Source organism: Galeopterus variegatus, unplaced genomic scaffold (assembly GCF_000696425.1).
Source record: "Galeopterus variegatus unplaced genomic scaffold, G_variegatus-3.0.2 Scaffold274, whole genome shotgun sequence".
In the NCBI taxonomy this organism is placed as follows: domain Eukaryota; kingdom Metazoa; phylum Chordata; class Mammalia; order Dermoptera; family Cynocephalidae; genus Galeopterus; species Galeopterus variegatus.
Window position 1 is genome coordinate 83515 of NW_007726385.1, and position 15120 is coordinate 98634.

General features: G+C 53.7%; 1 protein-coding gene across 1 annotated transcript in view; it reads left to right on the forward strand.

The window, feature by feature from the left end:
- The first annotated feature begins 37 nt into the window (after window positions 1-37).
- NPTXR (neuronal pentraxin receptor) overlaps window positions 38-15120 on the forward strand; it is a 23198-nt gene continuing 8115 nt past the window's right edge. The window contains exons 1-2 of the mRNA XM_008566900.1: window positions 38-205; window positions 12968-13221. Coding sequence (XP_008565122.1) covers window positions 116-205; window positions 12968-13221 — 344 coding nt within the window. The 5' untranslated portion in view covers window positions 38-115. The remainder of the gene's footprint in view (window positions 206-12967; window positions 13222-15120) is intronic.

Sequence of the window (15120 nt, forward strand, 5' to 3'; positions counted from 1 at the left end):
GGAGGCGCGCATCCGCGCCGACCAGGACACCATCCGCGAGCTCACCGGCAAGCTGGGCCGCTGCGAGAGCGGCCTGCCGCGCGGCCTCCAGGACGCCGGGCCCCGCCGCGACGCCATGGCCGACGGGCCCTGGGACTCGCCCGCGCTCATCCTGGAGCTGGAGGACGCCGTGCGCGCCCTCCGGGACCGCATCGACCGCATCGAGGTGAGCGCCGCGCGCCGTCGGGGGAGCCGCCCGGATGGGAGGGGCGGCCCGACTGCCGGGCTGAGGGACCCTTTGGGGACTCCCGCGGGTCCCCGAGCCTCCGGTCTGCTGTCTGGTCTGTGCAAAGAGGACGATGGTTCCCTCCTCGCTGGCGAGGCGGGAGGATTCTGGCAGAGAACGCAGGCAGGCATTTGGCACAGTGACTGAAGCACGGGGGGTGCGCCAGCAAGGCTTGTTCCTGATCCTTTTTCCTCTCCGGGCACCTCTCTGAGCCTCGGTTTCTGAGGCTGTAAAATGGGTATAACGGTGTCCACTCGTAGTGGAAACTGATTAAAAGGTAGGTATGTGGAAATGCGTGGCACATAGTAGGATCTCATTAAATATCTTTTCATTTCCTTCTTCCAGACACCCCAAAGCAGCACCAGCCCCACACCCACTCTCCATGGTCAGGAGAGGATGCGCTGTCCAAGGGACTAGGGGTTCCTCCTCTCATGCTGAAGAGAGGAGAACAGTGCCCCATAAGACAAACCTGGGCGCCCCTCCCTGCCTCCCACCCCTGAATCCCCCGCTTGGGCTTGGACTACAGACCCGATGGCAGAAGCTCACAGCTCACGTCCAGCCCCGGATATCTGGGAGCCCACAGCTCTGGGGTGGGGGCTGGGTGGAGAATAGCGCCCCATCCCAGTTTCTCCTCCACTCACCTTTTCCAGACTTTCCTGGCTCAGGCTTGGGGTCAGACACAGGAGGGTCTGATGGGGGGCGCCCCCTCTTGGCTGTGGTGTGACCTTAGGCCAGTCATTTCCCCTTTGAAGTCCAGAGGAAGGAAATCATGGCCACGGCCACCTTCCTCTCCTTGAGAACAAACTTGAGGTTCCCGGAAGTGCAGTCAGACAGTCAGATTGGGCAGGACAAACATCTGGAAGACACTGACCATCCCCAGCCGTGGACTGATTTCCAGACTGCAAGGAAGAGAACGGTTAGCAACAAAATCAGATCTGTGCAAGGAGGGGGAGAAGAGGCCAAAGCACCAGCTGCCCTCTATGTTCCTCGCCCCCTCCACACGCCGCCTCCCGCTGACCGAGTGTGGCAGGCAGGGGGAGGGAGGGGAGAGGCCGGAAGTCAGTGCAGGCCCCTCCTGCCCCTTCCATGGTTCTGTAGTTAAACCCCTGGGCAAGCAGCACAGGTGATGCCCGTGTGGAAGGGGGAGGATGCCCGTGGTCCAGCAGCCCCCCAGAAAGTCTGTGCTGGCATCAGCACCCACCCCAGGGTGTCAGAGCCGCAGCTAGGTGGCCACTGCAGCCAACCCTTGCCCTTACAGATGAGTGCACCTGGGCCCAGCACCTGCTCAGGTGAGTGTCAGAGGCAGGAGGAAAGTCGGACCAGCACCCTTCTTCACCTCCAGCTCTGGGGGGTTTCTAGGATGAGACTTCTGAGAGCAGGAAAATAATCAGGGAAAAGCTCCAAGTACACAGTGAAGGGGAGTCTCAGTTTCCTCACCTGTAAAATGGGGATAATAATAGCACCTACCTTATTGGGTGTTAGGAGGATTAAGTAAATTAATCTCTGCAAAGGGCCTTGAACAGTGCCTGGCACAAAGGTAGATTCAATCAATTTGAGTGATTGCTATTTTTACCATTAAGCTATAATGTTGCTAATTTTGTAAGTACAGCCAAAAATCAAAATGGGAACAAACTCTCCTTTTAGGAAACAGATTTTATTAATGTTTTTTTAAAAAGATTTGATTTTTCAATAAACTTCCTCTTGCCTGCCATAGCCTCTGCCCCCATACCCAGATGGCACAGGTGACTTCTTTCATGTCTGAGGCTGGCAGGGCTGGGTTTGCCCTGGACCTGTTCCCCCAGCATCTACAGCACTTGGCAGGGTGGGTTCCCCTCCGGTTAGCCTGCTGGGGCTGGGGAAATCCTGGTGGCTGGGATTTGGCAACAGGTCAGTCTTCCAGGCTGGGGGAGCCCTGGCTTCCCCACATACACCTTCTGTTTTCCGAGTGCAGTGGCCATGCAGAGAGGAAGGCAGGGGGCTGCTTGGCCATCAGGTCTGCCTTCTGAGCCTGGCAGCAGCCAGGGCCACTCTCTTTGGGGCCTTTGGGAGGGGCTGGGGTCTGGAGCCCAACAGATGTAGGGTCAGACTACTGGTCCCATGCATCCTTTAGTGACTGTCTGATTTTTCCCTCACTTCTCATCCAATATCCTCAAAAGCCCCCAGATTTGCAGGGTCTCCTTTCTCTCCCACCAGGGCACACTAAAAGTGCTCTTGCTAACGTCCCCGAAGTGGGTCAAATGAGTGAGGACTCTTTTCAGTCAGTATCTTGCTGGACCCCTCTCTGACATCTGCTGATCTTTCCCTCCTACAGATCTCCATGCCCTTGGATTCTAGATACTTCTCACCTGCACCCCCACCTCTGACCACTGCCTCTCTGTCCCCTGTAGGGATCTCCTCCTTTAAGGTGTGCCCCCTGTGGCTCTCCTCTCACTTTCCCTGGGTGACCTCAGCCACACCCCGAGGCTCCCAACACCCATTCCACCGTGGGGCCCCAAACCAAATCTGTCTCCAGCCCAGGTTTCCTTCCCAAGCTCCAGACCCATAGACCAGCTGCTTCCTGAGCCTCTCCCTCTGGAGTTCCAACCTGAACTTAGTACCTCCCAACCTGCTTCTTGGTGTGCTCTGAGGAGCCGTCCTGGTCTCCTCTTTCCCCTCCTGGTCTGCTCAGCCACATCTCTCAGTGCACATTTGTGACAGCCTCTTTGCTAGTCTCCCATCTCCAGCCACACTCTTCCTCCATCTTCCCAGCAGCCTCAGGGGTCTCCCTTAAGGCATCCCAGGATGCCATTTCAGATCTGGCCAGACCCCTCTCTCAGTTTGTTCTTGCCTCTGCCCAGACCACCCCCTGCTCCTCATCTAAGAGTCTTCTCTGAGGACACCTCCTCCCAGAGGCCTTCCCTGATCATACTCTGTCCCCTTCCTATCCCCATCCATGCTCCCACAGTCCTCACATTTCCCTGCCCATCCCCACCAGGCACATCACTGCATTGCCCCCTCCCCACCCTGCTGGACCCAGCTACAAAAGGGGAGGTAAACTCAGGCTGGCCTGTCCTCTCTCGGCAGGCCTCAAGTCAGAGCCACATTTGAGGGCTTGGGAGAAATTGTCTTTTCTGTTTACATTTTTGTTATCATTGTTGTTTGTTGAAAAAAGCCAAAAGGTTTTGGGGAGGAAATCGCATTTTCTCCCTTGTTGCAGCCCCCTTTAGTCCTATCTGCATGTAGCCATTGCTGCAGAGTTGCTGTGTAATTACCATTTTAATGACGGCCGTAATATCCTGGGATTCATCTCCAGCTCCACCATCCATCACTCACTAGATTGTCTCCTGTTGCTGGAGATGTAGATTGTTTCTAATTATTTTCCTTCTAGATGCTCATTGCAGGCTCAATGTCATACAGAGCGTTATTTGGATTTTTCTTTTTAAGTCTATTGAATTATTTCCTTAGGCTGAATTCCCAGGAGTGGTATTACTGGGTCAGAGGATATTGACTTTTTATGGCTGTGGCCAAGAACCACTTTCCAGGAGAGCAGGGCCATTTTTGTGGCAACAGGCCATGTCCGCATGTTCCAGTGTTCCATTTTTGCACTAATTTAATGTATGTATACAATGAAATTTCAAGATTGATTTAAATACCATTTCTTTGACATAAACCACATCCTTAACCCAGCCTGGCAAGCTGGTTGCCGCCTCCCATCCTGGAGTGTGAGCCAAATAACCATTATAGCTCACACTTACTGAGCACTTACCATGCATCAGGCACTGTGCGTTGTTTCATTTAATCCCCATGAAATCTCTAGAAGGGACGTACTAGTCTATCCCCCTTTTACAAAGAAAACAAGCCTTTGAGGACTGGGCTTCATCCCTCTCGCTCTAGGTGCTTTCAGACGGAGGTGGCCTAGGGCAGGATCCAGCAACAGGAACTACCCTCACCTGTCATTCTCACTATCCTGAAGGTGGGTGAGGTCTGACTCCACCAGATGGGCCTAGAGTTAATGATGAAGAGCAAGGGCTCTGGAGCCAGACACTTACAGGGTCAAATCTAGGCTCCCCTGCTGTGTGACCTGGGGCCAGTTTCTCAACCTCTCTGAACCAGTCCTCAAAGATTTGTCCTACTGGCTGGCAAGATAACCAGGAGGCTCACTGTCAGACCCTTACTGTTGATGACAATAACAGCAGCTAAACTAGGCACTTTCATGCATACAAGCTTATTCAGTCTTCAGCTCTATGGAGAAGGCCATATGCATTCCCATCTTACAGATGAGAAAGTGGAGGCAACAAGTGTCTGAGGGACACAGAACCAGGCAGATCAGTGCCACCCTCCACCCCTGGCTTCGGTTTTCCTATCTGTAAAATGAAACAGAAGACCAGAGGCCAGATGCTTCCTGAACATGCTTCCAGCTCTAAATAGTCTCTAAAATAGGAAGGCTGGGCGGCATAGAGACCAGTTCTTGCAGCTTTAGGCCAATCACTCTCCCTGACTGAGCCTCAGCTTTTTTATATCTGTAAAATGGGTAGGAGGAGAGGCTACGTTTGGTCCTGGCCCCTTTGGGCTCTAAATTCTGAGTTTTGGGGCAGGTACCTCCTGAATAGGAATTGTATGGGGGGGGGGTTTACATGTGTACGCAGCCCCTATGCCCCCATCCACCCATTCCCAGGTCTTTATTTCCCAGGGAGATCTGCAGATAAACAGTGGCTCAGAGGATCTATTGGTGCCTTTTCTAAAGTCTGTTGGTTGCTTTTGCTTTTCTCTTACATTGCTGCCCATTCTGGAAGCTACTCCTCAGTGGGGGCTGGTTCCCCTAACCCTGCCTCTTTGGCAGTGGAGGGAGTGTAGGAGGAGGGAGTGACCAGGAGCCGGCAGAATGTGGGAGAGAGGTTCTGCCTGCTGACCTTTGTTTGAGGATGTGGACCACAGCGTCCTTCCCCTCCCTTGTGTCCCCTCCAGCCCTGACTGAGGGGTTTTGCCCAGTTCTCCTCTGGAGCTGCAGTGTGCAATAGTGTTCCCTGCACAGACTCTGGGGCCAGATCGCCGGGGTTCAAATTCCATCTCCGTCATTTGAGAGTTCTGTGACCTTAGGTAAGCTGCTTAACTTCCTCAGCCTCAGTTTCCTATGTGAGACATGGAAATTAAAAAGCAGCCCCTCCTTCATGGGATTAAATGAGATAATAGTAGAGCCGTCAGCACAGAGTCTGGCAGGGAATAAAAACTTGGTGAACGACAGCTGGCATTAGGATGGGGGGAGCTGGACTGCAGCCACCTGCAGACCCTGCTGTCCCCTCCCCCATGGCTGGCTCCCCCCACGTCCAGGTGGGGCACCCACACTAGCAGGCCCTTAACCCCATACTCCCGCCAGAGGCAGCACCTTCGTTTTAGCAAAAAAACTGGCTTTTTAAACACTGGCTATGCCACCTGCTTGCTGTGACCTCAGAAAATTCCTTCTCGTCTTTGATCCCCGCTCCCTGACTGCCCAATGGGACATGTCGTCCTGTGCCCTTGAAGCCTCCCTGGCAAGCTTTCCTCTGGGAGAGAAAACTCTTACCTGCTGTTCCAAGCCTGGCAGGAGCCGCTTGGGCAAAAGTCAAGGCCTTATCTGTGCGGCTTTTGGTGGGGGGTGGGGGAGGTTATCTTATATTCAAGACAGGTAAGAGCTCACATATTTTACTTATGAAGGACACAAATCTCACGTGGACAACTCAATGAGAATTTATATATGGATAAACCCGTGAAAGCACCTCCCAGATCAAGAATCAGAACGTTTCCAGCTCCCCAGAGCCTCCCTTGTGCCCCCCAAAGTCAGTACTTCCTCAAGGATAGCCGCTATTTTGGCTTCTCTCTCTCACCGTAGGTCAGTTTTGCTGTGTTTGATCTTCATACAAATGGACCCTGTACTCCTTTGTGTCTGGCAGCTTTTCATTCAACATTATGTCTGTGACATCCAATCCTTTTATATGTATCAGTGACTTGTTAGTTTTCATTGCTGTGTGCTGTTTCATTGTATGGATGTTCCTTAATTCGTTTACCCGTTCTAGGGATGGACATTTGGGCTGTTTCTGGTATTACAAATAAAGCTGCTGTGAACATTCTTGTGATATCTTCTGGTGGCTATGAGCCCTCATTTCTCCTGAGGAGTGGGATGCCTGGGTTGCAGGAGGGATTTATATTGAGCGTTGGTAGGTACTGCCAAACATTTTCCCAAAGCAGCTGTAAGAGTTTACACTCCCACCTGCACGGAAACCTCACCCACCTTGGTATGGTCATTTTAAAAACATTCTAGTGGGTGTGTAACAGGCTCATTATGGTTTTACTTTGTATTTCTCTGATGATTCATGATGTTGAGTACCTTTTCTTATGTTTATTGGCCATTTTGTGAAGTCTTTGCCTGTGGGAGGTGGAATGAGGTCAGAGGTCAATGCTCCTCACCAAGTGAAGACCGTGGTAGGGTCTCCCCAGGACGGTCTTGGGCATTTCATCTCCACTGACTTGTGGGGACAGGATTTGAGGGAAGCAGCCCAAAGTGGAAGCACTTATGTGCCCCACAGCCCTTGTCTTACTCCTGGAGAAACTGAGGCTCAGAGAGGCTGAGGAACCTTCCCAATGCACAGCAAAGGCTAAGCCAAGACCTCAACCAGGATTTCCAATAAAAGTGGGGGTCAGGGATAGATGGAATGCTCGGTCTTTATGGAGGAGTTTTGGCTAGGGCCCAGAGGTGTGTGGGCAGGCGGGCCCGGAGAGGAAATTCTGTGTGGCTTTTTCAAAGCAGCAGCTGATGGGGAGCACTTGAAGGGACAGGCGAGAGGGCACAGGGCTGGGGGAGTCGTAACATACACTCTGGGGCCTGCTCCAGCCCCTAGAGAGAGGCTTTCTCCCCCTTTCTTGTCCCCTTCACCCATTTGTCTCCATTACAGCTCCAGATGCAACAGGGGACCAGGACTGTAAAAACCAGCCTGGCCTCTGCTCCTTGCTCTGCGAGCCCCTCCCCGCCTGGGTTAGATGGAGACAGAGTGCCCTGCTGGGCCTGCTCCTGGAGAGGAAGGCAGGACAGCAGGATGGGGTGACGTGGGCTCCCCACTCGGGCTCCTGCAAGGAGCCTTCCACGACATGACCCCCACACCCACCCCTCCCTCAGCTCCATGCCTGGGGCTCTGGCTGTCACTGTGCCGCATCTGCCTCCCCCACCACCTGGAAGCAGCGCCTATGGCAGTCACGGGGCCTTATTCACCTCGAGGGCCACAGCACCTGGCACTTTGTTAGAGGCAGCACAGATGAGCTCGCCCTCTGTGCCAGGCCCGTCTGAGGGCCTTATAATTGAATCCCACGTGAACCATGGGACTATACCATCCCCATTTGACAGATGTGGGACCGAGGCTCAGAGAGGGTAAGAAGCACACTGAAAGATGAATGAATGAATGAATGAATGAATGAATGAGTGCTCTGCAACCCCACCAGAGAAGCCCTTCGCGCCCTCTTCTCCTTCTTTGGAGTATCTTAGCTCGAGCGTCAGGGAAGCTGCCATCTGGACGGTGAGCAGGCACTGGGCAGAGGAGGGGTGGGGCGGGAAGAGTGTTCTTGGCAGAAGGAACAGTATTGTGGTGGCTTTAGGGTGCAAGGAAGCTTGGGGCAGTTGGGACAGCTAGGAACTTTCAGTGGGAGTGACCTGTGGCCTGCTGGGGGTGAGTGTGGGTCATGTAGCAAGGGCCGAGGCCAGAGGGACAGGGACTTCCTTGGTGGGGGGAAGGAGGTATTAGGTGATTTTAAGCAGGAGAACAGTGTGGTCAGATTTGCCATTCAGGTGGTGGCCTGTGACTGCTGTGTAGAGGAGGGCCAGAGTCAAAGCTGTGACACAGCCCAGGGGCAGCTGCCTGGACTAGGGAGAGGGAAAGGAGTTGTGTGAGGCTACGGGTAAGGTGCAGGATTAGCTTCTACCGTTAGAGACTCTGCTTTGGGCTTTTTTTTTTTTTTTTTTTTTTTCCTGGTTTTAAAAGAAAATTGGGCTGGCTCAGTTGGTTAGAGTGCAGCCTTATAATGCCAAAGTCAAAGGTTCGATTCCCCACACTGGCCAGCTGCCAAAAAATAAAAAAAGAAAATTATTGTGAAGTATTTGATATGAGCAAAAAGGCATAAAGAATACCATCCAGGTCTCCTCTGAGGCTCAAGAACCAGACGTTTCCAGCTGGCTGACACCCTTTGAAAGCTCCCCAATCCCAGCCCCCCTGCTGCATACGCCCAAATGGTCACCACGGGACTGAGTTTGCGTTGGTCTCTCCCATGAATTTGCTGTGCTTCTACCCCCTTTGTGCAGCTCTTAACCACACATCACGTCGTTTTGAATGTTGCAACTTTATATAGATGATCTCTAACTGCTCTGTGACTTGCTTTTTTCCCCCCAATATAATGATTTAACAAAAAGATTTAGGATTGGAGATGGAGAAAGGGATCATATCAAGAGATGTTTAAGTGGTGTTAGTCATAACAACAGCTGACCCTCATGTAGCACTTCGTGTGCCCAGTCCACTGTAAGGGCATCATATCTGCTAACTCGCTTAATCCTCACTACAATACTATGAGATATTATTCTATCCTTTTATGCCAGTAGGGAAACTGAGGCACAGTACCTTGCATAACAAGGTCACTCAGCTGGTGGAGCCACGGTATGAGCCCAGGCAAGACTCAGGACTTGTGGGATGATAGGATGGGGGAAGGGAGGAGCTGTGACCCACACTGCTGCTCCCAAATTCTGCTCACTTCCCACCCTGCCCTGCTGTCCCTGGAGCCAGGCCCTGGGCTGCTCCAGGCAGGGGTGGGCTGTGCAGAGGGTGAGACACTGACCCTGAAGTCCAGCACCTGCCTTCTGCTCCCTGCAGGAAGGGAGGAGACCCTGGGTGGACACGAGGTCTCCCCCACGTCCTCCCAGCCTCAGCCACCCCACACTGGCAGGACCCTCCTCTCAGGCCCCCTCTGTGAAGCTGCCACTCACCACAGTCTGACGTAGCCTGCAGGACCTTCCCAGCCTTCTCATGGTCACTAGGGCCTCTCCTGCAGGCCCTCAAGGCAGACAGGGCAGCCGGCACTGTACCCATTTGGCAGACCAACAAACTGAGACTCAGACTATCAAGGTAGGTCCAAGGAATGGGCACAGAGTCTGGAATCAGGAAGACCCAGGCTGGGGTCCTGGCTCTGAGACTTTGCAGCTGTGTGACCTTAGGCTGGAAGGTGGGCCTCCTTACTTCCCCAGGTTGTTGAGAGAGGTTGAGAAATGTTTGCACGGTATTCGCTGGCACAGGGCCTCGCTCGCGGTGAGGGCTCAATGGGGACAGCTGCCGCTGGTAGCATTCTTATTAGTGAGTGCTAATGAGCTCAGCACATTAGCGGCTGAGCTAGGACGAGAACCCTGGGCTCTGGCTCCAGGCCCAGTATCCTTACACCAGACCCTACCCCGTACTCCCGCGGGACAGGCCCTGGGTTCTGAGCCCCCATTTTCCTGCCCTACCAGGAGCTGCGAGGGGGTGATGGTGTTATCATCCCCCCACCCCCACCATCTTGGGCCTGGGGCCCACTTGGCACCAGGCCGGGAGCCCACGCAGCAGAGCCCACGCCTGCAGCAGATGGGAAGTGGGGGTGAGGGAGTCGTGTTCTTCTGATTCAGAGTCTGGGGTGGGGAGGGGCTCACACACGATTCGGTGAGCCCACCCCCTCCCTGGCCTTCCTGGCCACTGCAGAGCTGGTGGATCCGACAAAAGAACAGCTTGTGCGCCCGCCTCCCTCAGCCTGCACACTTTCTCCTTGAAAAAGCGTCTGTGTGAGCCCTCCACGTCCTGTTCTTCCTGGCAGGGCTTCCTCCATCTGAGGGAGGGAGGACACTTGCTAGAGAGAGATGTTGTCCAAGGCTGTCAACTTTGCCCAGCCCCATCATTGTAGACCATTCAAAAGGACTTCTGCCTCAGTTTCCCCACCTGTGAAATGGGAATACCGAGAACACCAACCTCAACGCATGGCTGTGAAGACTCATGAGTAAAGATGTGTGAAGTGCCAAGGACCAGCCTGGCACCTGGTCTCATTCAGTGTATGTCTCTCGTGCCAAGCTTCGCACAGAGGGTGGGGCACTGAGGACAGAGAGTGCTGGGGGCCGAGGAGACCCTGCCACGGCCCTTTCCAGCCCTGAGATGGAATACACCTGTGAGCTAATTGCCTCAGCTCAAGGTTTCCTGGAAGTCCAGCCATCACAAATGCAGTGGGTGGCTGGCCTGTCACTCCATGGGACATCGAGGTTAAGGGAAGACGAGGTAGCAAGTGCCCCATCAGCTAGTGTAGTCAAACTTCACAGTTTGCAAGTGTGAGGGCCTGCCACTTCCGCTCTTTCCTTCCATCTGTCCTGGGCACAGACGGAGGCCTGTTGTCCCATTTTACAGGAAGGGAAACTGAGGCTTTGTAGTTAGTCCTCACCAGAGCCAGGATTTGTAGGCACCTTGGGAGTTAGAAGGAGCCCTCAGGATAGCAAAGATTAGTGTAAGAGGGGGTGGGTTCCATCCATCCCCACGCCCACCTCACCTGGCCCTCACCCGGCCCTCACCCCAGGCTGGTGGGCCCAGCAGACATCTGCAGAGATGGGAGGCTGTGACTTCTTACATGGACTTGGTGGGGGGAAAGGTGGTCGGATTCCCCCTACCCCACTGCTTCATGGGGTCTCTCCTAGAGCCAGCCTCACAGACTTGCATCCCATTGACCCATTTCACAGCCTGGAATGGGGAGGCTGATCCTCAGTCCCTTCCTATTGCCAGCAGATGGAGAGAGGGAGGGGGAAGGCAGAGTTTGAGCCAGTACCAGAGTCCGGGCCTTTTAAATCAGACCTTTCCCAGGGGCGCCACTCAGCAGAGCTTGGGGACAGAGGGGACAGAGAGGGAGAAGGACTTCCAAGGGGGCTGCAGGGCTGGTACTGAGAGAAGCAGTGTGACTAGTGATGCAGGACGTGGATGGGAGAGCTGGGTTCGTATCCTGGGTCTGCTGTTTGCTCCTGGTGTGATCTTGGGTGACTGACCCCAGTTTCCCTGCCCATGAAATGGGGACACTGGTGGTACCTACATCACGACGTTAGGCAGATTCAGTGAGTGAACGTTTGTGAGATGCCTGCTGGGGCTCAGAGTGCACTGACAGCATCCAGTGCAGGTCTTCCCACCTGCCCCAGGAGTCTAAAACCACGGCCTTGACCTCGCTCTGGCCAGGCTTTGGGTGGGCCCTTCTCCGACATGCCCTGATTCAGTCCTGACCACAGCCCTGCACACTGGGCATTCCAAGTCCCCATTTTGTTGATGAGGAAAATGATACCAGAGAGTTTAGCCCACCTGCCCCTCTTGGAACACAGTGGCAGAGCCAAGTGTCGGTCCCTCCAACTCCTCAGCGTGAGGTCACATCACTGTCCACGATGGTGGCTCCTATAGTGTTATCGGGCACAGAGCATGGCAGTGGCACTCTGTCCCCCAGCAGATGGCCAGCAAGCCCAGGGCTAGGCCAGTCAAGCTGGGGAGGGTCTCCTGTACCTGCCCCAAGCTGCAGGGCCATCCCCTCGTGGCTCAGGGCACTCAGGAAATGTGTCCTTGATTTTCTGTTTTGCTTTCAGCTGTATCTTCAGCACCTGGGACAGTGCTCAGCACATAGTAGGTGCTCACTGTATATTTGTTCAGTGAATGAATCGTGAGGATTCAATGAGCTCATGTCTGGGGCCTAAGCCTGGGGGCAGGGCCTAGGGCCAGGCTGAGCAGGAACTGCTCAGGCCCCTGGGGAGTGCAGAAGCACCTGCCAGTCAGTGGGGAACGTGGAAGAGGGAGGAAGCCAGGAGGATGGCGAAGGCTTAATTTGGCTCCTAGCAGCTCGTTGAATTATTAACCTCCTAGTGCTGTTTCTGTGACATCTCTGTTCCAGAGACTACCCCCTCCAAGAGTCTGGATTTGTGGTCTCACCTGCTTCCTCCGCCCCAGAAGGGGCTTCCTCCAGCAGAAGAGGGTGAAGGAGAGATGACACTCCCCCCCCGCCCCAATTCTCCTGCCCCCTGGGGTCTTAAGGGTAGAAGGCGGTGGTGGCAGGGTGGGGGAGGGAGGAAGCAGTAAGGGAGAAGGGCCCTAAATAGTTTGTCCTTATCCTGCTCTGGATGGGGGTGTGAGAGCCAGCTGGCTGACGCCCTTCGAAAGCTCTGGAACACTCTGCATTAGACAGTAATTGTAGTAACCAGGCTCCGTTTATTGGCATTTACCACTTAACCTTCTCCACAGCCCTCCAAATAGGTGCAATTGTCCCAGTGAGTAAACAAGTTCAAAGAGGTGAAGGGATTTTCCCAGGGCCACATAGCAGGTTGGCTTCTGAGCTGGATTTGAATCCTGAGCTGTCTGACTACAGCATCTGTGATCTTAACCAACCGCCACCTGGAACAGTCATGCCACCAAAGTCCTGTTCCCATGGACTGCCCAGTTTGCACCCATGGGTCTGCCCAGTGCCCACACAGCGTCTTGAGATGACCTTAAGGGTAGGAGCCAGCTCTGCTTGTTGCTCACCACTGCACTGGTGCTGGGAACAGAGCCCACTAGGCACATGCATATGGGGAAGTCGAGGCTCACCTGGGGTCCCTCAGTGGGGGTGGTGGGCATCTCGGTGCCCCATGCCTTTCCTCCCTCCCTCACATGACCTCACATGCCCCTTTCTCTGCCCCGTGAGCAGCAGGAGCTCCCAGCCCGTGTGAACTTCTCAGCTTCCCCAGCCCCTGCCCCCGCTGTGCCCACCACCCTGCACTCCAAGATGGATGAGCTGGAGGGGCAGCTGCTGGCCAAGGTGCTGGCACTGGAGAAGGAGCGTGTGGCCCTCAGTCACAGCAGCCACCAGCAACGGCAGGAGGTGCAGAAGGAGCTGGGCGCTCTGCAGGACCGCGTGGCTGAGCTGGAGCATGGTGCGTCCTGGGCCCCACACAGGGCACAGTGGGCCAGGCCTTGGGTCTCAGAGGTGGCTTTGGGGGGTGGGGGACAGATTCACCCAAATAACACATTCATGCTCTCCAGAGGCAAACGCTGGACAGGATGGTGGGGAGGAGGCTGCAGAACACAGGAGGGAGAGAATAATTGGGAGATATTATTAATCATTATCAAAGTTAATAACAGTTACGTTTTCTGGAATATATCCTGGTAGTGGGCTGAGTACTTTACACATCAGCAGCTTTAATCATCACGAAATGCACAGGGATTTTCACAGGTGAGGAAACTGAGGCTCAGAGAGGTCAAGTGACTTGCCCAAGGTCACACAGCAAATAAATGGTGGATCTAGACCTCAAACCGGGTCTGTCTGACTCCATGGTCATGCCAAAACAGCACCTTCGATGAATCGTCAGGATTCTGTCATTTGTCTAACACCTGGCCTGACACTGCCACAGAGTCAGAGAAACATAATAGACAGTGTTTATATAGATATGTGCATCAGGAGACCTGACATCTGTCACTGGATTTCTCTGTGACCTTGGAAGGTCACTTCTTTTCCCAGGCCTCAGTTTTCCTCATCTGAGAAATGGGGGTTTAGGACTCATAAGCTCTCAGGGAACTTTCGGCTTTGAAACCTTGTGAGGACCACCCTTAAGAGGCTTATAGACAGGTTGGGGAGACCAGGGGAAACCATGAGCAAGTAGCCTGGACTGGCTTAGATGAAGAAGAGGAGTTTAGGAGAAGGAAATCCAGGCAGCTTCCTGGAGGAGGTGGGCTTCAAGCAAGTTCTTGAAAGCAGAGGTGGAGAACAAAGGGCCTTGCAGTGAAAGGGCCATAGCAGGGGCACAGCTGCAGGGGAGGGATGGGCATGGTGGGCTTGAGGGCAGCATCCTGGCTGGAGCACAGGGACAGGAGAGGCAACCTCCATCCCTACTCGGTCCTGCCACTCACTGCTGTACACCAAGTCTCCTAAGGGATCAGGGGAAATGCCCTCTCAGAAACCTGCAGAGCAGAGGGGAGGGAGATAACTCGGCTGGAAATCTTTGTGTCCATGGGCAAGTCACCTGTCTTCTTAGAGCTCAACTTCTCCTCTATGAAATGGGCACTGAGCCCCTTCCTCTCTTGCCATGATTCATTATGTCAACCTTCACCCCAAGCCCCAACCAGGTCTGGGAACCCTGAATCCATCATACCCAGCCCCAGAACACTACCCTGAGCCCTCACCAACCAGCTGAGGGAGAGATTCTCCTCCAGGAGTCAGTAATCACCAGGTAATAGGTGTGGTGTTGTATCTCCTTCCCTTGGAGGTAGTGACTCCCCAGTCTACCTCCTACAGAAAGTCCTCTGATATTTCACGACACAGAATCCCAGAAACTCTGAGTTGGAAGACACCTTAAAGATTAGGGAGTCTCAAGATGGTTTTGCTCAAATCCCAGCTCTACCACTTACTAGCTGTGTGGCCTTGACAAGATTACTTAACCTCTCTGTGCTTTGACCTTCTCATAAGTAAAATGAGGGTTATAATAGTGTCTACCTTGTAGGGTTATTATGAGGAATGAAACCATGTATGTAAAATCTCTTAGAACAGTGCCTGCCACATAGAAACCACTATATAATCTTGTTAAATAAGTAGGCAAAGAATCTAAAAAATGACAATAACAGCAGCTAACATTTATTGAGCATTCAGTATGCACCAGGGCCCTTTACATATTCTGTCCAACTCAACCCTCACACAATCCTGGGAGGAAGGAAACTGAGGCCCAGAGATGTTAAGTTTAACTTGTTGAAGGTCACAGGTCACATAGCTGGGAGGGGGAGGCTCAGCTTTGGGCTTTAACCATGCCCCTCAACACAGAGGCAGAGTAGAGAAGGACATGAAGGCACCTGGCACACAGCAGGAGCCCA